Genomic DNA, 23,976 nt, shown 5'->3' on the forward strand with positions numbered 1-23,976 from the left:
AAACATCTTTTTAAAGATGGGAGACGGGGAGAAAGGTATCCCTGTCCTTTCCCATTCCTATGTAATAATCTACGTCACATGGTCTGGTACAGGAAACACTTCCACATAGGAAGGAACATCATAGTATTTATTAAGTTTACTAGATTTCTTAGGGTTGACCAACGACAGAAGTATCGGACTTCGTCCCAAAGTAGCCAATACTTCCATTAAGTACACCAAGGTGTTCAAGCTTAAAGGGACACTGAACCCAAACTTTTTCTTCATTTTCTTGCTATCTTTATTTGAAAAAGAAGGCATCTAAGCGTTTTATTCTGGTTCAGACCTCTGGACAGCACTTTTTTATTGGTGGATGAATGTATCCACCAATCAGCAAGGACAACCCAGGTTGTACACCAAAAATGGGCCTGCATCCAAACTTACATTCTTGAATTCAAATAAAGATACCAAGAGAATGAACAACATTTGATAATAGGAGTAAATGAGAAAGTTGCTTAAAATTTCATGCTCTGAATCACGAAAAAAAAATGGGTTTAGTGTCCCTTTAAATCTGAAATTTACTACTTCAACTTCAGACAAAGGATTAACACTGTCAGAATCTGAGATCTCACCCTCAGAAGCTACCGAGGTAACCTCCTCATCAGAGTTATGAGGGAGGGCAACCCGCACAGCAGCTAATGGGACAGACACCTTACTGTCTAAAAAATGTTTAGTTTACCTCTTGCGCATCCCCAAGATGGGAAAAGCAGATAATGCCGCAGATATCGCAGAAGATATCTGTGCCGCAAAATCTGATGGCATATAAACTCCTAAAGGAGGCTGTGAGGAACTGCAGGGCACTGTATGTGACACCATTAATGCTTGGGACGTTTGAGGAGAAAGCTGTGGCATTGCCTGAACAGCATCATCCTGAGAGACATTGGGCTCAGAGGGCAACAATCTATCTTTACACTCAAGAGTTGTAGCTAAGCATGCAGCACAGAATTGCATAGGCAAAACAAATTGTGCCTCAAGGCATAACGAGCATTTATCAAAAGACACAGAGTCTTGATCCATGTGTATATCATCTTTTTCCTAAATTAATTGTGAACTTTTTATTTTATTTTATTTGGTACCGTCACTTAAAGAAAATAATAATACCTCAGAGCGTTTAACACTACTTATATTTAAATGCTTCCCAACGCTAGCTAAATAAACTGAATCAGGACCTCTGCACCTCAGCCTGACTCAGGTGTCTTACCTGACCACTGAAATAAAAATCAGACAAAAGATTCACACTGTTACAAACTGCAGATTGTGATAATGAAAAAAACGTCAGAGGACTCTGCTGCCGATTCAAGCATTACCCAGAGTGAAATGAGCACAGGAGCTGTCGGACAGTGACAACGCCGCTCCACTTTAGAAACTGAATGTGGAAGAGCGGAAGTCACATGACTATCCAACTAGAAACTGTGCAGCTAAATTAAAAGCGTGCGTTTCTGAAAAACAGACTGATTTTCTGCAAGACCGTTAAACGATACAAACAATTTAGCCCAATCTCCTCAAAATACATAAACCCTTATGTATAAATAGAACATGAGCCACAATGAACAATAAAGGATATACTTTAAACCAATAAAAGTATTAACCCCTTAGTCTCCTTATCACAAATACAGTGCCTGCACCCTGCCTATAAATATCCTATATAAAGGATATAATATGTCCCAAAATAAAGTTGCAGCTCAATCTTCTTACGCGCAAGTCTACAATACCTAGAAGACAAAAGGCACTTACCTGCAATCTAGCTGTCAGGCAGGACGACAGCTTACAAGGTGTGAAAGGACACATACTCCTCACAGAGCTCTGTAGAAAAAGAAAGAACAGAGTAACCAACTCTGGCTTTCTATAACTAGGGCAGCAATATTTTAGGAAACAAAGTAAGGACCACCTCACAACTTCCTAACTGCTTAAAAGCCACCACTACTCTACTGAAAAGATTGACGTGGACTCAGCTAAACCCAAATCCTTGCTTGCAGGGAAAGATACCCAAAAAGGTTTAAATTCTTCAGACATCAAAACTTCACCTCCTCCATTGACAGAGGCAAAGAAAATGACTGGGGATTATGGGTAGGGGAGTAACACTTAATAGCTTTGCTGTGGTGCTCTTTGCCTCCTCCTGCTGGCCAGGAGTGATATTCCCACTAGTAATTGGAATGACATTGTGGACTCTCCATGTCTTAGGAAAGAAAATGCAACCAAAAGTCTCCACTGCAAGACATTACAATGTTTTGAAATAAATAAAAAAAATATATATCACAATTTAGATTTCAAATAAAGCTGTCTGTGGACGTTTGGACTTCCAATAAAACAGAAGCGCCAACACCTGGTGTAAGTACTTGAATACACCATTCCTTTAAACATCTTATCACCTGTAACGGGAACCTCTGAGGACCTAGATTAATACTCCGTTTTATCTAACTGCATCAAGACGCTTCAGTCTAGTTGTATAAAGATCTTTTTTTGTGTATTCACATTCTAGTACTGTTTATAATATTCTTGTGTATACTATATTAATTGAAGTATGTTTGTGTCTAATGTTTTTAATTAATATTTTTTTTTATATTCCGGAATATATTTGACGTAATTAACTTTCTGTGAAATTGTATATTTTTCACATGGTGTATCTGTAATATATAATTAATTAATTTATATCTAAATAATTGAATACGACACGCAATAGCTTATAGGGACTCATACTGTCTAGCAGGTGACCTATAGGTAGAGTTAGACACCTCCTATTGTGTTAACCAGCGCTCCTTTTTTGGTGTTTGAATGTATAACTTTTTTTTTTTATAATTTTCTCTAGATCATTTTAAAAAGGGAGCTCAGCATTTTAATTTGCACTAATTACCCTTGTTGGTTTGTTTTTAAATTAACATTTATAATATCAATTCTTCAAACACAATGTTCTATAAATGCAATCATTTTATAATCGTTTGCACCCGCGCTGCAGAAAGGCACTGGAGGAAATCTTGCAAACGCCCAACACTCTTCTGAAACAGCAATCACCAAGTTGACAAATGTCCTGCTTACTGCCAAGCATAAAGGTCACTATTCAATGCTAATCCGTTTAGACCTCTCTGCAGCCTTTGACACTGTTGACTGTCCATTGTTGCTCCAGACCCTTCAATCCATGGGTATACGTGAGACAGCTCTACTGCGGGCTTTCTTCATATCTTTATAACTGTACCTTTAGTGTATCCTTCTCTGGCTCTTTCTCCTCCCCTCTACTCCTCTCTATTGGGTATCTCAAGGCTCAGTTATAAGTCCCCTTCTTTTCTCAGTCTACACAAAATCTTAAAGCTCTTTAATCAAATCCTGTGTGTTTCACTACCATCTTTATGCCGATGAGATCCAAATCTACCTTTCTGCACCAGACATTTCCTCTTCCCTGTTGACTCGTGTCACCAGCTGAATAGCTAATATCTCAACCTGGATGGATTCTCACTAACTAAAGCTGAACCTCTAAAACTGAGCTCCTATTTCCTCCCTCTACCAATCTCCCCATTCTCCAAATCTCACTTACTGTGGAAAACTGTCATTGTCTCTACCCCTCAGATCCGCTGCACTGGGGACACACTTTAACTTTCGTTGCTTCCCACATTAAGTCCATAGTTAACGCCAGCCATTTCCACCTTAAAAATATCTCTTAAATTTGTCAATTCCTCACTCAAGACACAACTATGATTCATATCCACTCTCATATTTCCTGCCTTGACTACTGCAATTCTGTCTCCCCCGGTCTCCCAAGCTACCGCCAGTCCCCACTGCAATCCATCATGAATGCCTCTGCCAGGCTCATTTTCCTTAAGCATCGCTCCACATCTGCTGCACCTCTTTGCCAACACCTGGGTAAAATTTGCCAATTCCTCACTCAAGACACAACTATGATTCATATCCACTCTCATATTTCCTGCCTTGACTACTGCAATTCTGTCTCCCCCCGGTCTCCCAAGCTACCGCCGGTCCCCACTGCAATCCATCATGAATGCCTCTGCCAGGCTCATTTTCCTGAAGCATCGCTCCACATCTGCTGCACCTCTTTGCCAACACCTGGGTAAAATGGGGGAGCTGGAGCTCTAAGTACAGAAGAGTACTATGATATTATCAGTAGGGGTGTTGAAAATAATCGGCACCACGACGCATCGCGATGCAGCCTTTAACGATGCTGCATCGATGCAAGTGAAGAGCCGAATCGATTAACACGTCACGTTTACATGATAATCGTAATCGAATCGTGAGACCAGTGAAGATGCGCACCCCTAATTATCAGTATAACAAACTTGGTGGGATGATTCACATGACTGGGTAGTTTACTTAGAGGGTTATACTTTATTTAAGAGGGGCAGGAGTAATAAAAGGGGTGGAGGAATCTGCATGTATATTAAACCTACAACAAGGGAAAATATTTATGATGATACAGGTGATAATGTATAGACCCTGTGGGTTGAAATAAGGAGTGGGGGAAAAAAATCATAAAAAATATTACTAGGTACATGCTACAATTCCCCAACATTAGTCACATGGAGGAAACTCAACTACTAATGCAAATAGAAAAGGCTGCTAATAATATCAGTGCTGTAATTATGGGAGATTTTAACTAACCTGACATAAACTCGGCCAATGAAACTAGTAATTCAGATAAGGAAGATAGATTTTTAAATGTTCTCAGGGATAACTTCTTGTCACAATTAATAGAGGAGCCAACTAGGAAAAAAGCTATAATTAGTATGGGCAGGTAAATGGAAAATGAGATTTAATACATGAAAATGCAAGGTTCTACATTTTGGAAGTAAAAATAAGCAGGCAATGTATTATTTAAATGGGACTAGACTTAGCAAAAAGAGGAAGAAAGGAATTTGAAAGCAGTAATAGATGATAAGCTAAAGATGGGTGCAAAATTCAAGGCATCGGCTTCTAAGGCTAATAAAATACTAGCATGTATTAAAAGAGGCATTGATGCAAGGGAGGAAAGCATCATTCTGTCACTATATAAATCCCTGGTAAGACCTCACCATGAGTATGGATTGCAGTTCTGGGGACTGATCTCAAAAAGACATTGCAGAAAGGGAAAATTTCAGAGAAGGGCCACAAAGCTAATAAGGGGAATAGAGAATGAGGAGAGAATAGCCAAACTGGGTCTATTTTCTCAAGAAAAAAAGGCGCTTGAGGGGTGACATGATTACTAGATATAAAAATATTCAAGACCCATTTATAGAGATTTATAGAGATTTCAGAAGCTCTATTTATTCCAAGAAAATTGTTTGCGACAAGAGGTCACAATTTTTAGGCTGGAGGAAAGGAGATTTTAATCTCTTGCAACGGAAACATTTATTCACTGTAAGAGCAATAAAACTGTGGAACTCATTACCAAAGGGCGGTAGTGAATGCCAATACCTTAGATACATTTAAAATGGTTTGGATACATTTCTGGCTAGAAAAAGATTTCAGGGATACGATTGTTTGTGTTAAATAGGTCACCTTTTAATGGGATTAATTTAAGATCAACTGGAGCTTTTTTGTAAAAAAAAAAATTGATTTGGTAAAAGTTGAACTGGGTGGACTTCAGTCTTTTTTTCAAACCTCATCTACTATGTTACCTCCTCTGGCTTCCTTTAGCCTCAAGAATTAAAATAAACATTCTTTACCCTAACCAACACTGCTCCCTACTATATTTCTCCTCTTGTCATAAATACTCCCAACTCGCTCCCTCTGCTCTGTCCTACTTCTTTCCTCATCTTTCATTGCTTCCTCACACTCTCGTCTGCAAGACTTTTCTAGAACTGCACCTATCATATGGAACTCCTTGCCTCGCTAAGGTCAGACTTTCCTCTAGTCTCAAAACTTCAAGTGTTTCCTTAAAAACATATCTGTTCAAGGATGTATATAATGTATATTAAGATGTCCTCTACTACTTATGTTTCCCTCAACTTCCCCTTGTACTCATTTACAATGTAGGTCACAAGTCCACCTGCCCTGTTGATCATTTTATGTAAAGAAGGTTTACAACTTACAGTGACTCAAAGGCAGGGCTCTCTTACCCTTATAATTTATGTAAATGTCTTCTGACTATTACACTCCATAAACTGTATACTTAATGTTACAGACTGCGTAATTTGTTACCACTTTATAAAAAAAGGATACTAATAATAATAGTTTCTGGTAAGAGATTCAGATTACACAAATAACTCCTTTATGTGGGTTAATTTACGTTTAGATTCTTTTGTACGTGAACAGCATGTCACTACAAATTTTCAGTAAAGTCAATGAGAAGCACCCCATCTGCAAAAGACACTAGCTATGCTACTACTGAATTCAACCCAGTATCTCTGATTACCAGACACATAGATCCTAAGCGCGAAGCAAAGAATAAAGTTGGATTAGGACACCTTTAGTCCCTTATCTAAAACCATAACGTTTTACCATAAATAAGAGAAAACCCATAGATATGCTTAATACATTTTCAACAGATAATGGATGCATAAAGGCCTGTGTAGAAGATGGTTTTAGTTCTAGGATAAGGACATAACTATGGAACAACAATATTAGAATGAATATTCTGAGAATTAACTACCTCCGAAAAAAAAGGAAATGTAATTGAAATTAAAGATCAGAAAAAAAGCAATATGTAGATGGTGATAAATACAGTAGTATCATATTACAGAGAGGTAGAAACAGAACTAATGCCAGCAGGAAGTGACAGGTATAAAGGATAGGATGGAATCTCAGACTTTTAAGGAAGTTTCTACATAATTAAATATACTATAATACAAAACACTTATTGATGGAAGCAAACATGAGAATCAGTTGTTAATTGAGGAGAATGTTCAAGCATGGCACAAAATCAGAATGGAGATCAACAATATTTCTTACAAGCCGATGAGTCTTAAGAGTCTATTCTTTAAGGGCAAGTTATGTAGTCTCACAACAGGAGACTGAGAATGCCAGTCCGCTTTATGTACTTTGGCAATATCATGTATGACAGACCTGGAGGAACATATAGTGGATAGTTTCACCTAATCAAACCAGTTGCTTAAGTATATTGTTGAGCCTCATGGTGCACACCACCACAATGGTGGAAGTGCTTAAAGACACAATTGTAAGGGATGAACAAGGATTCTTACAGAGCTCATATCTCAGTCTTCATTTAGCAAGGCACGTGACTCCTCTTTTCAAATAAGGTTTTGCATGACACTGTAAAAATGATGACAGGGACATAAATGCAAATCACTTACATCAGTGAAGTTCTTGTCAAGCATCTTTCAGAGTAAATATCCTCCCTGACACCACCCAGGCAAGACAGGAGAAAGCTTTATTAAAAGTCTCCTCTTTCAATGGTTCATTATACAACAGCTCACTATCTTTTTGCTTACAACTGTTAATATCTCAGTAGATAACATAATTTATGCTTACCTGATAAATTTATTTCTCTTGTGGTGTATCCATCCATTAACTTGTGGGATATTTTCCTTCCCAACAGGAGCTGCAAGAGGATCACCCACAGCAGAGCTGTCTATATAGCTCCTCCCCTAACTGCCACTACCAGTCATTCGACCGAAGACAAGCAAGAGAAAGGAGAAACTATAGGGTGCAGTGGTGACTGTAGTTTAAAAGTAAAAAACACCTGCCTTAAAATGACAGGGCGGGCCATGGACTGGATACACCACAAGAGAAATAAATTTATCAGGTAAGCATCCAGTGTATCCAGTCCACGGATCATCCATTACTTGTGGAGATACCAATACCAAAGCTATAGGACACAGATGAAGGGAGGGACAAGGCAGGCGCTTAAACGGAAGGCACCACTGCCTGCAAGACCTTTCTCCCAAAAATAGCCTCCGAAGAAAAGCAAAAGTATCAAATTTATAGAACTTTGAAAAAGTATGAAGCGAAGACCAAGTCGCCGCCTTACAAATCTGTTCAACAGAAGCCTCATTTTTAAAAGCCCATGTGGAAGCCTACCGCTCTAGTAGAATGAGCTGTAATCCTTTCAGGAGGCTGCTGGCCAGCAGTCTCATAAGCTAAGGCGTATTATACTCCTTAGCCAAAAAGAAAGAGAGGGTTGCCGAAGCCTTTTGGCCTCTCCTCTGTCCAGAGTAGACAACAAACAATGCAGATGTTTGACGAAAATCTTAGAAGCTTGTAAATAAAACTTTAAAGCACGAACCACGTCAAGATTGTGTAAAAAGACGTTCCTTCTTTGAAGAAGGATTAGGACACAGTGACGGTACAACAATCTCCTGATTGATATTTTTATTAGAGTACCACCTTAGGTAAAAAAACAGGTTTGGTACCTTGAAGAACCTTAAGAACTAACTTTAAACTCCAAGGCAGAGCAACAGGTTTAAACACAGGCTTGATTCTGACTAAAGCCTGACAAAATGCCTGCACGTCTGGAACCTCAGCCAGACGTTTGTGCAAAAGGACAGAGCAGAAATCTGTCCTTTTAAGGAACTAGCTGACAAACCATTCTCCAATCCTTCTTGGAGAAAAGATAATATCCTAGGAATCCTGACCTTACTCCATGAGTAACCCTTGGATTCACACCAATGAAGATATTTACACCATATCTTATGATAGATTTTCCTGGTGACAGGCTTTCGCGCCTGTATTAAGGTATCAATGACCGACTCGGAGAAACCACGCTTTGATAAAATAAAGCGTTCAATCTCCAAGCAGTCAGCCGCAGAGAAATTAGATTTGGATGGTTGAAAGGACCCTGAAGTAGAAGGTCCTGCCTCAGAGGCAGAGACCATGGTGGAAAGGATGACATGTCCAACAGATCTGCATACCAAGTCCTGCGTGGCCACGCAGGTGCTATCAAAATTACCAATGCTCTCTCCTGTTTGATCTTGGCAATCAGACGAGGGAGCAGAGGAAATGGTGGAAACACATAAGCCAGGTTGAAGGACCAAGGCGCTGGTAGAGCATCTATCAGCGCTGCCTTGAGATCCCTGGACCTGGATCCGTAACAAGGATCCACGACCCCTGAGCCTTCAGAGAGTTCCAGACTGCACCCCAGCCCAGAAGGCTGGCATCTGTTGTTACTATTGTCCAATCTGGCCTGCGGAAGGTCATACCTTTGGACAGATGGACCCGAGATAGCCACCAGAGAAGAGAATCCCTGGTCTCTTGATCCAGATTTAGTAGAGGGGACAAATCTGTGTAATCCCCATTCCACTGACTGAGCATGCAGAGTTGCAGCGGTCTGAGATGTAGACGGGCAAGCGGAACTATGTCCATTGCCGCTACCATTAAGCCGATTACTTCCATACACTTAGCCACCGAAGGGCGAGAAGTATAATAAAGAACACGGCAGGAATTTAGAAGTTTTGACAACCTGTCCTCTGTCAGGTAAATCCTCATTTCTACAGAATCTATCAGAGTTCCCAGGAAGGAAACTCTTGTGAGAGGGGATAGAGAACTCTTCTTTTCGTTCACTTTCCACCCATGAGACCTCAGGAATGCCAGAACAATGTCCGTATGGGACTTAGCAATTTGGAAATTCGACGCCTGTATCAGAATGTCGTCTAAGTAAGGGGCTACTGCTATGCCCCGTGGCCTTAGGACCGCCAGAAGTGACCTCAGAACCTTCGTAAAGATTCTTGGTGCCGTAGCTAACCCAAAGGGAAGAGCCACAAACTGGTAATGCCTGTCTAGGAAGGCGAACCTGAGAAACCGATGATGATCTTTGTGTATCGGAATGTGAAGATAAGCATCCTTTAAGTCCACGGTAGTCATGTATTGACCCTCCTGGATCATAGGTAGGATGGTTCGAATAGTCTCCATCTTGAAAGATGGGACCCTGAGAAATTTGTTTAGGATCTTGAGATCTAAGATCTAAGGTCTGAAGGTTCCCTCTTTCTTGGGAACCACAAAGAGATTTGAATAGAAGCCTTGCCCCTGTTCCTCCTTTGGAACTGGGTGGATCACTCCCATAACTAGGTGGTCTTGAACACAATGTAAGAATGCCTCTCTCTTTATCTGGTCTGCAGATAATTGTGAGAGGTGAAATCTTCCTTTTGGGGAAGAAGCTTTGAAGTCCAGAAGATATCCCTGGGACACAATTTCCAACGCTCAGGGATCCTGGACATCTCTTGCCCAAGCCTGGGCGAAGAGAGAAAGTCTGCCCCCTACTAGATCCGTTACCGGATCGGGGGCTGATCTTTCATGCTGTCTTAGAGGCAGCAGCAGGCTTCTTGGCCTGCTTACCTTTGTTCCAGGCCTGGTTAGGTCTCCAGACCGGCTTGGACTGGGCAAAATTTCCCTCTTGTTTTGCATTAGAGGGAGTTGATGCCGCGCTCGTCTTAAAGTTTCGAAAGGCACGAAAATTTGTTTGTTTGGTCCTTAATTTAGCCATTAGTTTGGTTAAATGAACAACGGCGTCAGAAACAAATGAATTGGCTAGCTTAAAGGGCCACTGTAAGTAAATATTTTCTATGCCTGTTACTAACTAACTACCCCAAATACGCTTTTTATCAATAGCATTTCATTAACATATCTCTACCGTATATCAGAAATCTTGTCTGCAAATTTAATTGTTTTCCAAACCCACTCCGTGGGTATCCTTTGCTCTGTACCAATCCGTTTACAATACCTAGGTTTCAAAATGGCGCTTTAAACACAAAGTTATTGGTTTAAGTATTTTGAACACTCAGTGCTGAAAATAGTGGGCAGGATAACTTTTAAAACGTTATGAAACTTCGTTTTGGAGAAAATATAGGTCAGTAGGTTTTAATTAATGTTTATTAACTTTAATATGTTAGTTGTTTAGCTTAAAAATTATAACAGAAAGTAATCCTTTAAGCGCTTTAAGCTTGTCAAGAATATCATCCAATCGAGTTTCTACCTGTAAGGCCTCTTCCAGAGACTCAAACCAGAAGGCCGCAGCAGCAGTGACCGGGGCAATGCATGCAAGAGGCTGGAGAATAAAACCTTGTTGAATAAACATTTTCTTAAGGTAACCCTCTAACTTTTATCCATTGGATCTAGGAAAGCACAACTGTCCTCGACGGGAATAGTTGTACGCTTAGCTAGGGTAGAAACTGCTCCCTCCACCTTAGGGACCGTTTGCCATAAGTCCCATGTAGCGGCATCTATTGGAAACATTTTCTTAAAAATAGGAGGGGGAGAGAACGGTACACCTGGTCTATCCCATTCCTTAGTAATAATTTCTGAAAACATCAGTGTAAACAGGCACTGATATGTAGACATATCAGAATCAGGTTGAAGCATCTTCCCTGAGTCAGAAAAATCACCCACAGAAAGAAGCTCTCCTGCCTCAGCTTCTGCATATTGTGAGGGGATATCAGACATAGCTACTAAAGCGTCAGAGAGCTCTGTATTTTTTCTAGTCCCAGAGCGGTCTCGCTTTCCTTGTAACCCTTGGACAATACCGCTGTAAGGGTATGATCCATAACTGCCGCCATGTCTTGTAAAGTAAACGCCATGGGCGCGCTAGATGTACTTGTGCCACTTGAGCAGGAGTCCCTTGAGCGGGAGTCAAAGGTTCTGACACGTGGGGCGAGTTAGTCGGCATAACTTCCCCCTTGTCAATTTCCTCTGGTGATAAATCTTTTAAAGACAGAATATGATCTTTATAACTTAAAGTAAAATCAGTACATTTGGTACACATTCTAAGAGGGGGTTCCACAATGGCTTCTAAACATAATGAACAAGGAGTTTCCTCTATGTCAGACATGTTTAAACAGACTAGCAATGAGACCAGCAAGCTTGGAAAACACTTTGCTAAATGTAAACAAGCAAAAAATAAAAACGGTACTGTGCCTTTAAGAGAAACAAATTTTGTCAGAAATTGAAAAACAGTGATAAAAAGCAGTAAATCTTACGAAATTTTTACAGTGTGTATAATAGACTAACAGAGGATTGCATCCACTTGCAAATGGATGATTAACCCCTTAGTTTCAAAACCGGATCAAAAAAACGATATAAACGTTTTTTTAACAGTCACAACAAACTGCCACAGCTCTGCTGTGGCCCTACCTGCCCATACAACGACTTTTGAAGGCACAAAAACCCTTTGTAGAGGTCCTAAGTGTTCAGGGGACTCCTTCAGGGAAGCTGGAAGTCTCAAGCTGCAAAAACTACTGCACGATTTAGGCCTGAAATTAGGCCCCTCCCAACCTGTACTCACAGTGAGAGGGCCATAAAAAACTATCCCTAGGCAAAATCTAGCCAGCCATGTGGAAAAAACTGGGCCCCAATAAAGTTTTATCACCAATATGTAGAAAAAAAGGTTTAAACACTTCCAGCAAACGTTATCTTATTTTCAGTAATGTGAGAAAGTAATAAGAATATTACCTTTTACAGCAAGCATGATACTAGTTGTTATTAAATCACTGTAATCAGGCTTACCTTAAATAAATCCGGTATTAACAGCATTTTCTAGCATATTCATTTCTCTAGAAAAATTTAAACTGCACATACCTCATAGCAGGAGACCCTGCACGCCATTCCCCCAGCTGAAGTTACGTCATCTCTTCAGTTATGTTATGTGTGAGAACAGCAATGGATCTTAGTTACAACCTGCTAAGATCATGAAAAACCACAGGCAGACTCTTCTTCAACTTTCTGCCTGAGGCTAAAACAGTACAACTCCGGTACCATTTGAAAATAATAAACTTTTGATTGAAGATAAACTACATAAATTCACCACATCTCTCTAGCTACTTCCTATGTTGTCAAGAGCTGCAAGAGAATGACTGGTAGTGGCAGTTAGGGGAGGAGCTATATAGACAGCTCTGCTGTGGGTGATCCTCTTGCAGCTTCCTGTTGGGAAGGAGAATATCCCACAAGTAATGGATGATCCGTGGACTGGATACACCTTACAAGAGAAAACACACATAAGGTCACTATGTATGTCTGATATTACATAGGAAGATGCACAATACGTTATATTTATTCCCATAAATTACCTCATTGCTAATGGTACTTGTGTGAGGGTTGATGTATGAATCCCTGGTCTGTTGTCAGCTTACAAGGCTGCAGTGTTTTATGTAAGATTTATATAAATAATAATACAAACATGCAATTTAATTTAAAATGTGCATTTAAATTCTTACAGATCTATTCCTTGCTCTATGATCTCTTTTTGCTGTTTTAAGACTTCAAACTGCTCTGGGTTGTCTGTTCCTGACATCTGTGTGCTGTAGCTGCCGATGCCGGATGAAGCAGTTGAGTCCAGGGAATTCAGGCTTCCATATCGATTAATAGTCTCTGGATGTTTGCTCTCATTGGTGTCTTGCTCAATAGGTTTTTCTTGGCCTGTTTAATAAAAAATGTAAGGGCATGTTATACAAAAATACAGTGTTCATGCACAAAATTCAAAGGGACAGTCAACTTCATAATTTTTATTGTTTAAAAAGATAGATAATCCCTTTATTACCAATTAACCAGTTCTGCATAACCATCAGTTATATTAATACACTTTTTACCTCTGTGATTACCTTGTATCTAAGCCTCTGCAGACTGCCCCCTTATTTAATTTATTTTGACAGACTTGCATTTTAGCCAATTAGCGTAACTCCATGGGAATGAGCACAATGTTAGCTATATGGCACACACGAACTAGAGCTGTCTTAGTCAAAATGTACTAAGATAAGAGGCAGCCTTCAAGGGCTTAGAAAATAGCATATGTGCCTACTTAGGTTTTGCTTTCAACAAAGAATACTAAGAGAACACATCAAATTTGATGATAAAAGTAAATTGGAAAGTTGTTTAAAATTGCATGCACTACCTGAATCATGAAAGTTTAATTTTGTCTAGACTGTCCCTTTAAATCATCTATTTTATTTTGCGAGACTTATAAGCAAAAAAAAAAATAATCCTCTGCATCTCTGTTTTGGAAAATGCACATACAATAGGTATAAAACAAAAAAAACTGCAGCTAAATTGATTTAAAAAAATTAAGTCATACTTTTTTCAGGTGGTTAAAATCTGCATTTTCCTCACTGATACAATTTTCGTGCAAAACACAAATACATAAGGTAGAGATATTTGAAGAGTGCTACTTAGGGATTGAAGATAAAATATGAAAATTTCAGGGGGCAAGAATGGTTTCATTTCAGTTATCTTTGCCCAGATGGAAGATTCCTTTTATACATTAAAAGTAAAAAGTCATCAAAGCTTCCACCAAAGTTCATTAAACTTAGTTTGATGATATATTCTGTGTTGTGTGAATATTTGATAGTGTTTATAATGATGTTTAGCATTTATAGTCTTCATTTCAAAGCTTTAAAAATAATGTATTATAGGTTACTTAGGTTCCAGGCCCCTCTCAAAATTGACATAACTCCCTCACTTCTTATTGACTTACATTATAAACTGGGTTTCAATTTACAACGGTTTCGATTTACAACCATTCCTTCTTGAACCTAACCCCGGCGTAAACTGAGGGCTACCTGTGTGTGTGTATGTATGTATGTATGTATGTATAAAATATGGCACTGTATCAAACAGAGCTTGAGATTGTACAGCAGTATAGAGATCTCCTTCTAGGACGGCTGACCAGTTCCTGGAGGTTTCAATAGTAAAGAAAACAAAATTTATGCTTACCTGATACATTTCTTTCTTTCTTGACACACGGATCATCTAATTACTATTGGGAATATCACTCCTGCCAAGCAGGAGGCGGCAAAGAGCACCACAGCAAAGCTGTTAAATATCACCTCCCTTCCCTCCCACTCCAGCCATTCGACCGAAGTAAAGGAGAGAAAGGAAGCAACAAGGTGCAGAGGTGTCTGAAGTTTATAACATACCAACAACCTGTCTTAAGAAAAGGGCGGGCTGTGGACTCATCGTGTCAAGAAATAAATAAATTATCAGGTGAGCATAAATTTTGTTTTCTTTTTAATGGTACAATGAGTCCACGGATCATCGAATTACTATTGGGAATCAATACCCAAGCTAGAGTACACAGATGATAAGGGAGGGACAAGACAGGGATCCTAAACGGAAGGTACCACTGCTTGAAGAACCTTTCTCCCAAAAGCGGCCTCAGCCGAAGCAAAAGTGTCAAATTTGTAGAATTTTGAAAAAGTGTGGAGAGGACCAAGTTGCTTCATTTTTGAATGCCCATGAGGAAGAAACAGCCCTCGTGGAATGAGCCGTAACTCTCTCTAGAGGATGCTGTCCAGCAGTCTCATAGGCAAAACGTATGATACTCTTCAGCCAAAAAGAAAGAGAAGTAGCCGTAGCTTTCTGTCCCCTACGTTTTCCCGAGAAAACTACAAAAAAAGCAGAAGACTGACGAAAATCCCTAGTCGCCTGTAAGTAAAATTCAAGAGCACGTACCACGTCTAAATTATGCAGAAGCCATTCCTTCTGAGAAGAAGGATTAGGACACTATGAAGGAACAACAATCTCCTGATTAATGTTCCGGTCAGAAACTACTTTAGGGAGAAACCCTAACTTTGTACGTAAAACTACCTTATACGAATGAAAAATAAGGTAAGGAGACTCATACTGTAATGCCGAGAGTTCTGACACTCTACGAGCAGATGAAATAGCAACAAGAAACAAAACTTTCCAAGATAGCAACTTAATATCTAAGGAATGCATAGGCTCAAACGGAACCCTTTGAAGAACCTTAAGAACTAAATTAAGACTCCAGGGAGGAGTAACTGGTTTGAACACAGACCTGATCCTGACCAAGGCCTGACAAAACGACTGCACGTCTGGAACGTCTGCCAGACGTTTATGTAACGAAATAGACAAGGCAGATATTTGACCCTTTAGGGAACTTGCTGATAACCCTTTCTCTAAACCTTCTTGGAGAAATTACAGAATTCTAGGAATCCTTACTCTACTCCAATAGTAGCCCTTGGATTCACACCAATTTAGATATTTACGCCATATCCTGTGGTAAATCTTTCTAGTCACAGGTTTACGAGCCTGAATCATGGTCTCTATGACCGAATCTGAAACTCCCCGCTTGGATAAGATTAAGCGTTCAATCTCCAAGCAGTCAGCTTCAGAGAAACAAGATTTGGATGAAGGAAGAGCCCTTGAAGTAGAAGGTCCTTCCTCAACGGAAGTCTCCAAGGTGGAAGAGATGACATTTCCACCAGGTCTGCATACCAAATCCTGCGAGGCCAAGCCGGTGCAATGAGGATCACCGACGCCCTCTCCAGCTTGATTCGAGCAATGACCCGAGGAAGACGAGCGAACGGAGGAAATTGGTATGCAAGACTGAAATTCCAAGGTACCGCCAGGGCGTCTATCAGTACCGCCCGAGGGTACCTTGACCTCGATCCATACCTCGGAAGCTTGGCATTCTGCCGAGATGCCATGAGATCCAATTCCGGCTGACCCCATTTGAAAATCAGACTGGAAAACACTTCCGGATGGAGTTCCCACTCCCTCGGGTGAAAGGTCTGTCTGCTCAGGAAGTCCGCCTCCCAGTTGTCCACCCCTGGGATGTGGATCGCCGACAAACAACAATTGTGGGTCTCCGCCCACCGAATTATTTTGGCTACCTCTGTCATGGCTAAGGAACTCCGCGTTTATCCCTGATGATTGATGTAAGCCACTAAAGTTATGTTGTCCGACTGGAACCTGATGAACCGGGCGAGGTTAACTGGGGCCAGGTCAGAAAAGCATTGAAGATTGCTCTCAGCTCCAGAATGTTTATGGGCAGAACAGACTGAGTCCAAGTTGCCTGACCTTTTAGAGAGTCCCAGGCTGCTCCCCATCCTAGAAGACTGGCGCCTCTTGTCACAATCACCCAGGAGGGTCTGCGAAAGCAGGTTCCCTGGGACAGATGATCCTGACACAACCACCAAAGAAGAGAATCCCTTGTCTCCTGCTCCAGCTGTATTCGTGGAGACAAATCCGCATAATCTCCGTTCCATTGACTGCGCATGTTTAACTGCAAAGGTTGAGGTGGAAACGAGCGAACGGGATGATGTCCATTGCTGCCACCATCAGCCCTATTACCTCCATGCACTGAGCCACTGATGGCAGCAGAGCAGACTGAAGTGCTAGGAAAGAATCGAAATCTTTGATTTCCTGACTTCTGTCAGAAAAAAAATTTCATTAATGGGGAATCTATTATGGTTCCCAAGTTACCCTTGTATTTGGAACTAAGGAGCTCTTTTCCAAATTTACCTTCCATCCGTGAGATCGGAGGAGAGACAACAACATTTCCGTGTGGGACCTTGCTTGTTGAAAGGATGGCGCCTGGACCAGGAGGTCGTCCAGATAGGGCGCCACTGCAATGCCCCGTAATCGGAACACCGCAAACAGGGATCCCAGAACCTATGAGAAAATTCTGGGAGCTGTCGCAAGGCCGAAAGGAAGAGCCACAAATTGGAAGTGTTTATCTAGAAATGCAAACCTTAGACACTTGTGATGATCCCTGTGAATGGGAACATGCAGGTACGCGTCCTTTAAATCCACCGTTGTCATAAATTGACCCTCTTGCACCAAAGGAAGAATGGAACGAATAGTTTTCATCTTGAAGGACGGTACTCTGAGGAATTTGTTTAGACTCTTGAGATCTAAAATTGGTTTGAAGGTTCCCCCCTTTTTGGGAACCACAAACAGATTTGAATAAAACCCCAGACCCTGTTCCGGCGTCGGAACAGGAACTATCACTCCCAGGTCAGAGAGGTCCCGTACACAGTATTAAGAACGCCTCTCCTTTGGTCTACAGATAATCTTAAAAGCAGAAACCTGCCTCTGGGAGGAAAATTCTTGAATTCTAGTTTGTATCCCTGGGACACTATATCCACTGCCCAGGGATCCTGAACGTCTCAAACCCAAGCCTGAGCGAAGAAGGAAAGCCTGCCCCCCACAAGATCTGGTCCCGGATCGGGGTCAGGCCCTTCATGCTGTCTTTGATTCAATAGCAGCCTTTTTGGAATGTTTTCCCTTGTTCCAAGACTGATTGGATCTCCAGGAAGGCTTAGACTGATCTTGCTTGGAAAGTGGAAGCGGAAGAATTTCCCTTGAAATTTCAAAAGGAATGAAAATTACACTGACGTCCCTTTTGTTTGCTTCTCTTATCCTGAGGGAGAAGATGACCCTTTCCTCCCATAATATCAGATATTATTTACGTCAAACCTGGTCCAAACTTGGAGGCCTATTTATCAAAGGTCTTGCGGACCTGATCCGGCAGTGCGGATCAGCTCTGCAAGACCTCGCTGAATTCGGAGAGCAATATGCTCTCCGTATTCAGCATTGCACCAGCAGCTCACAAGAGACAGCTGCTTCATAACTGCTGTTTCTGGCGAGTCTGAAGACTTGCCAGAAACATGGGCCCTCAAGCTCCATATGGAGCTTGATAAATGGGCCTCAAGGTCTTTCCCTTGTAAGGAATCGCTTAAAGTTTAGACTTGGATGACACATCCGCAGACCAAGGTTTTAACCATAAAGCTCTGCGGGCTAGTACAGCAAAACCTGAAACGTTTGCTCCCGGCTTGATAACCTGTAGGGAAGCATCAGTAATAAAGGAATTAGCAAATTTAAGGGCTTTAATCCTATCCTGGATCTCATCAAGGGGAGTGTCTGTCTTAATAACATTAGACAACGCAACAAACCAATATGCCGCGCACTAGTGACGGTAGCAATGCACACAGCTGGTTGCCATTGCAAACCTTGGTGTACATACATCTTCTTGAGTAACCCCTCTAATGTTTTGTCCATAGGATCTTTAAAGGCCCAACTATCCTCTATGGGAATAGTAGTTCTCTTGGCCAGAGTGGAAATAGCTTCTTCCACTTTAGGTACTGTTTGCCAAGCCTCCTTGATAGAGTCTGCTACGGGAAACATCTTTTTAAATATAGGGGATGGGGAAGAAGGAATACCTGGTCTCTCCCATTCCTTAGCAATGATCTCAGAAGCTCGGTCTGGTACTGAAAAAAACCTCTACCGAGGAAGGTACATCAAAATATTTATTAAGCTTACTGGATTTCTTAGGATGAATTACGACCATAATGTCACTGTCATCCAATGTAGCTAAAACCTCCTTAAGTAACAGGCGGAGGTGTTCTAGCTTAAACCTGAAGGATACAACTTCAGTATCAGCAGGAGAAATTACACTGTCAGAATCTGAGATCTCCCCCTCAGATGCTACCGAAAGATCCTCCTCCTCAGGCTTCTGCGAGGGGGCATCCGAAATAGCCAAAACTGCGTCAGTAACCCCCACTGAATGTTTACTTTTCCTCTTGCGTTTTCCCTGCAGCATGGGAAATGCAGACAATGCATCAGAAACTGCAGAGGACATGAGAGAAGTGATGTCTTGCAACATAACTCCAGGAGACGTTAGAGAAGAAGCGCAGGGCACTGCATGTGAGGGCAATACAAGTTAAGACGCTTGAGGAGAAAGCTGCGGTATATATTGAACATTGTCATTAGACTCCTGAACAGCATCCGGAAAATGGTGGCTCAGAAAAAAGTCTATCCCTATAGTTTAAAGTCCTCTCAATACATGAGGAACAGAAACGGATTGGTGGTTCCACATTGGCATCAAAACACAAAGAAAAAGTGACATTTTGCAAAGCCTCTTGGTCCATTCTGACTCACAATGGATCAAATTTACAAATAATAACCTCAATTTTTAATAAAATTAAAATTGAAAAAAACATTACTGTCCAACTTTTTTACTTAAATCTGCAGAATGCTGTATTAAGCTAAATAACAGAAGGAAAAACACCTCTACACCTCAGCTTCTTTGCTGAGGTGCCTACCTGCCCTGCAACACCGGAGTTTAGTCCCTCTTAGTAGATGAACGATCCGGACTCCAGCAGCAGACGAGATGAGCCGTTCTCCGGTCCTAGAAACGCATGCTTTCAGAAAAACATGCGTTTCTAGACAGACCCATGAAATTCTGTTTCCTCCGCAGTCGGAAGTGAAGAAAAGTGGCGTGCAATGCAGACTGCTGCCTAACTTAGCTCCGCCCCTCATGGGCGTCCTCAAAAATAACAATCTCCCGGTCGGCATATTGAATAAGTTTAACTGCCGGGAGAAGTGAGAAGAACAACCAAGCAGACTATTCTCAGCCCCAGTGCCTTCATAAACTACTGTCTGAAAGTCCTCTCCAGGATGGAGAGTTTAAGTGTCCCGTATTCAAAATAAAGTGCTTTAAATTAAATGGCCCTTATTTTCTTTTCCTTTGTCATTGAAATAAAGTGCCTACTTTTTCTGAGTGTCTTCTCCTTCTCAGAATAAATAAAGCACTTACCGCACAAATCTGCCCGACAGCAAGGCAGCTCACCAGGTTTGAGAGATCCTCTCCCTCACATAGCCCTGTGGAAAGAAAAAAGACTGAGTAATTTTACCCAGACTTTCAGAGTTAGGGCAGCATAAATTACATGGGAGGCGCAGTGAGAATTATGTCCCACAAGTTCCCAGTGCTCTAAAGCCACCACTGCCCTACTGAAGAGACTGATGTGGACTATGGCTACACCCTAGAACAAAGCAGCACAATCTTGCACTACTTAAAAATAATAAAATCTTGCTTGAAGAATCTTTTTTTTTTTTTTTTTTTTAACACCTAACTTTACCACTTCCTTGATCTAACAAGGCAAAGAGAATGACTAGAGCGGGAGGGAAGGGAGGTGACATTTGACAGCTTTGCTGTGCTGCTCTTTGCCACCTCCTGCTGGGCAGGAGTGATATTCCCAATAGTATTTAGATGATCCATGGACTCATCGTGTCATTAGAAAGAAAAGGATTTTTCAGAGCCAGGAGCCATCTCTTGAGATTGGCTTCAATAATGTTCATAGAATCACAAAATAATTCAGAATCATTTATATAGAAGATCATTTTCTTCCCGGGCAACATTAGAGGTAATTCATATAGTCAAAAATAAAATGAGGAACTGGATAGAACTGTGCCAATTTTGTTGGACTAGAAAAAGCTGAAAGCTTTCCGTTTTACAGTCCAGAATACCTGTAGCAAGGTAGGAGAAATACGACACTTTTGTCTCTCTCAGATGTATATAAATAACAACTAACAGAAAAGTAGCAGCCTAATAAATATGGATGTCCAATTAAATCATCTCCTACAAGTGTATCCACAGAATTACATAATAAGGCGTTATACCACAATTCTTACAGAACACATGAAAACACAACAAAGAGGCATGTCCAGATTTTTCTTTCTGCTGAAAAGATACGGAAGAATTCATGCAGTGATGGCTACAATTTACTCAAAGACAAACTGTACATTGAAAAGTAGTTGATGAGCATATGCCAAACGAAAACGTGATTATATGTGTTGCGAAAACAATCGTGTTGAACATGTCAAAGAAAACAAGCTAAAGGAAAGAAATGTCAAAATCTAGCAAATATAAGAGGCGCCTCATGTGTGTATCAGTCACCAAATAGACAAATCAGATGTGCTAGTAGACGCAGGCTGGCAGTATAAAGGTGTGTCAGCTCACCTCCTCCCAACAGCTGCACGTAGTCCAGGGACAGCTTAAACACACTCACAGTTATGAACCAAACAGTAGGCCCAACACATATGTGCACCTGGCAATTAGGGCTTCTAAATACTATTGTAGTTTAGAAACTGAATAATTAAAACCATATAAAATTCAAACAATACGGGGGTGGAGCCAACAGCCAGTCTGTGTAGATGCACTTACTAAGAGCTCCGTGCTGCAAAGTTTTATATGTAGATATTTATAATCTATTCATATCTAAAGGTGTCTCAATACCCTGGGTACAATCACCTAACGAGGTTACAGAAACGGTGTGATAGCCATACCTCTGGGTTTTTGTACTGCGGGCTAGAAGTGGCCTGGCTGAGAGACTCGTGGTTTGCAGGGAGTAGGCCTTCCTACTTACTAGGCTAACTGTTCCAGACCACACTAAACCTGGGGGTCGGGGTCCCATTTCGGGACGACACTAACATTGATTGCTGATCTAACCATAGAGACACAGCAGGGGCAGGCTACTCGCGCAGACAGAGGCGCAACAATCCGCCATTGGGCTCCGGTACCGTCACTGTAAGTAAGAGAGCCCCAAGCCACGCTACATAAACACGCACCGTTGCTTATCACTAAGGCTCCACACGACCTCTAGCTTAGACAGCATCACACCGCTGGCTGATCCCTACACCTAAAATATAGTGATTAAACTATGTGCCCTTTTGGCGCCAGAAGCCATTATTTCTTACAGTAAAGCTAGAGGCCATAGAACTTGTTTACAGGGAAATGTGAGGACTCCTGCCTAGTTGATAAGGGGAAACACGGCTGTATCTAAAGCCAGGAACTAGTGGCGGTTACTTATATCTATATAAAGGATAGCTCCCCAAAGGGGGAGTTAGTGGGGGGAACAAAAAACATAATTTATGCTTACCTGATAAATTTATTTCTCTTGTAGTGTATTCAGCCAACGGATCATCCATTACTTATGGGATATATTCCCTTCCCAACAGGAAGTTGCAAGAGGATCACCCAAAGCAGAGCTGCTATATAGCTCCTCCCCTCCACGTCATATCCAGTCATTCGACCGAAACAAGACAAGAAAGGAGAAACCATAGGGAGCAGTGGTGACTGGAGTTCTAATTAAAATTTAGATCTGCCTTAAAAAAGACAGGGCGGGCCGTGGACTGAATACACTACAAGAGAAATAAATTTATCAGATAAGCATAAATTATGTTTTCTCTTGTTAAGTGTATTCAGTCCACGGATCATCCATTACTTATGGGATACCAATACCAAAGCTAAAGTACACGGATGATGGGAGGGACAAGGCAGGAACTTAAACGGAAGGAACCACTGCCTGTAGAACCTTTCTCCCAAAAACAGCTTCCGAAGAAGCAAAAGTGTCAAATTTGTAAAATTTTGAAAAAGTATGAAGCGAAGACCAAGTTGCAGCCTTGCAAATCTGTTCAACAGAGGCCTCATTCTTAAAGGCCCAGGTGGAAGCCACAGCTCTAGTGGAATGAGCTGTAATTCTTTCAGGGGGCTGCTGTCCAGCAGTCTCATAGGCTAAACGTATTATGCTACGAAGCCAAAAAGAGAGAGAGGTTGCCGAAGCTTTTTGACCTCTCCTCTGTCCAGAGTACACGACAAACAGGGAAGAAGTTTGACGAAAATCTTTAGTTGCCTGTAAATAGAACTTCAGGGCACGGACTACATCCAGATTATGCAAAAGTCGTTCCTTCTTTGAAGAAGGATTAGGACATAATGATGGAACAACAATCTCCTGATTGATATTCCTGTTAGAAACTACCTTAGGTAAAAACCCAGGTTTAGTACGCAGAACTACCTTGTCTGAATGGAAAATCAGGTAAGGAGAATCACAATGTAAGGCAGATAACTCAGAGACTCTTCGAGCCGAGGAAATAGCCATCAAAAACAGAACTTTCCAAGATAAAAGCTTAATATCAATGGAATGAAGGGGTTCAAACGGAACCCCTTGAAGAACTTTAAGAACCAAGTTTAAGCTCCACGGAGGAGCAACAGTCTTAAACACAGGCTTAATCCTAGCCAAAGCCTGACAAAATGCCTGGACGTCTGGAACTTCTGCCAGACGTTTGTGTAAAAGAATAGACAGGGGAGAAATCTGTCCCTTTAAAGAACTAGCAGATAAGCCCTTTTCTAAACCCTCTTGTAGAAAAGACAATATCCTAGGAATCCTAACCTTACTCCATGAGTAACTCTTGGATTCGCACCAATATAAATATTTACGCCATATTTTATGGTAGATTTTTCTGGTAACAGGTTTCCGAGCCTGTATTAAGGTATCAATAACCGACTCCGAGAAGCCACGCTTTGATAGGATCAAGCGTTCAATCTCCATGCAGTCATCCTCAGAGAAATTAGATTTGGATGATGGAAAGGACCCTGAATGAGAAGGTCCTGTCTCAGAGGCAGAGACCATGGTGGACAGGACGACATGTCCACTAGGTCTGCATACCAGGTCCTGCGTGGCCACGCAGGTGCTATCAGAATCACCGATGCTCTCT

The 23,976-nt window shown here is 41.3% G+C and overlaps 1 protein-coding gene across 1 annotated transcript in view; it reads right to left on the bottom strand.

Moving 5' to 3' along the window:
• ARFGEF1 (ADP ribosylation factor guanine nucleotide exchange factor 1) overlaps positions 1–23,976 on the bottom strand; it is a 489,402-nt gene that overhangs the window by 164,735 nt on the left and 300,691 nt on the right. Inside the window, 1 exon segment of the mRNA XM_053715099.1 lies at positions 13,119–13,320. Coding sequence (XP_053571074.1) covers positions 13,119–13,320 — 202 coding nt within the window.

This window comes from Bombina bombina, chromosome 5, assembly GCF_027579735.1.
Source record: "Bombina bombina isolate aBomBom1 chromosome 5, aBomBom1.pri, whole genome shotgun sequence".
Classification (NCBI taxonomy): Eukaryota; Metazoa; Chordata; class Amphibia; order Anura; family Bombinatoridae; genus Bombina; species Bombina bombina.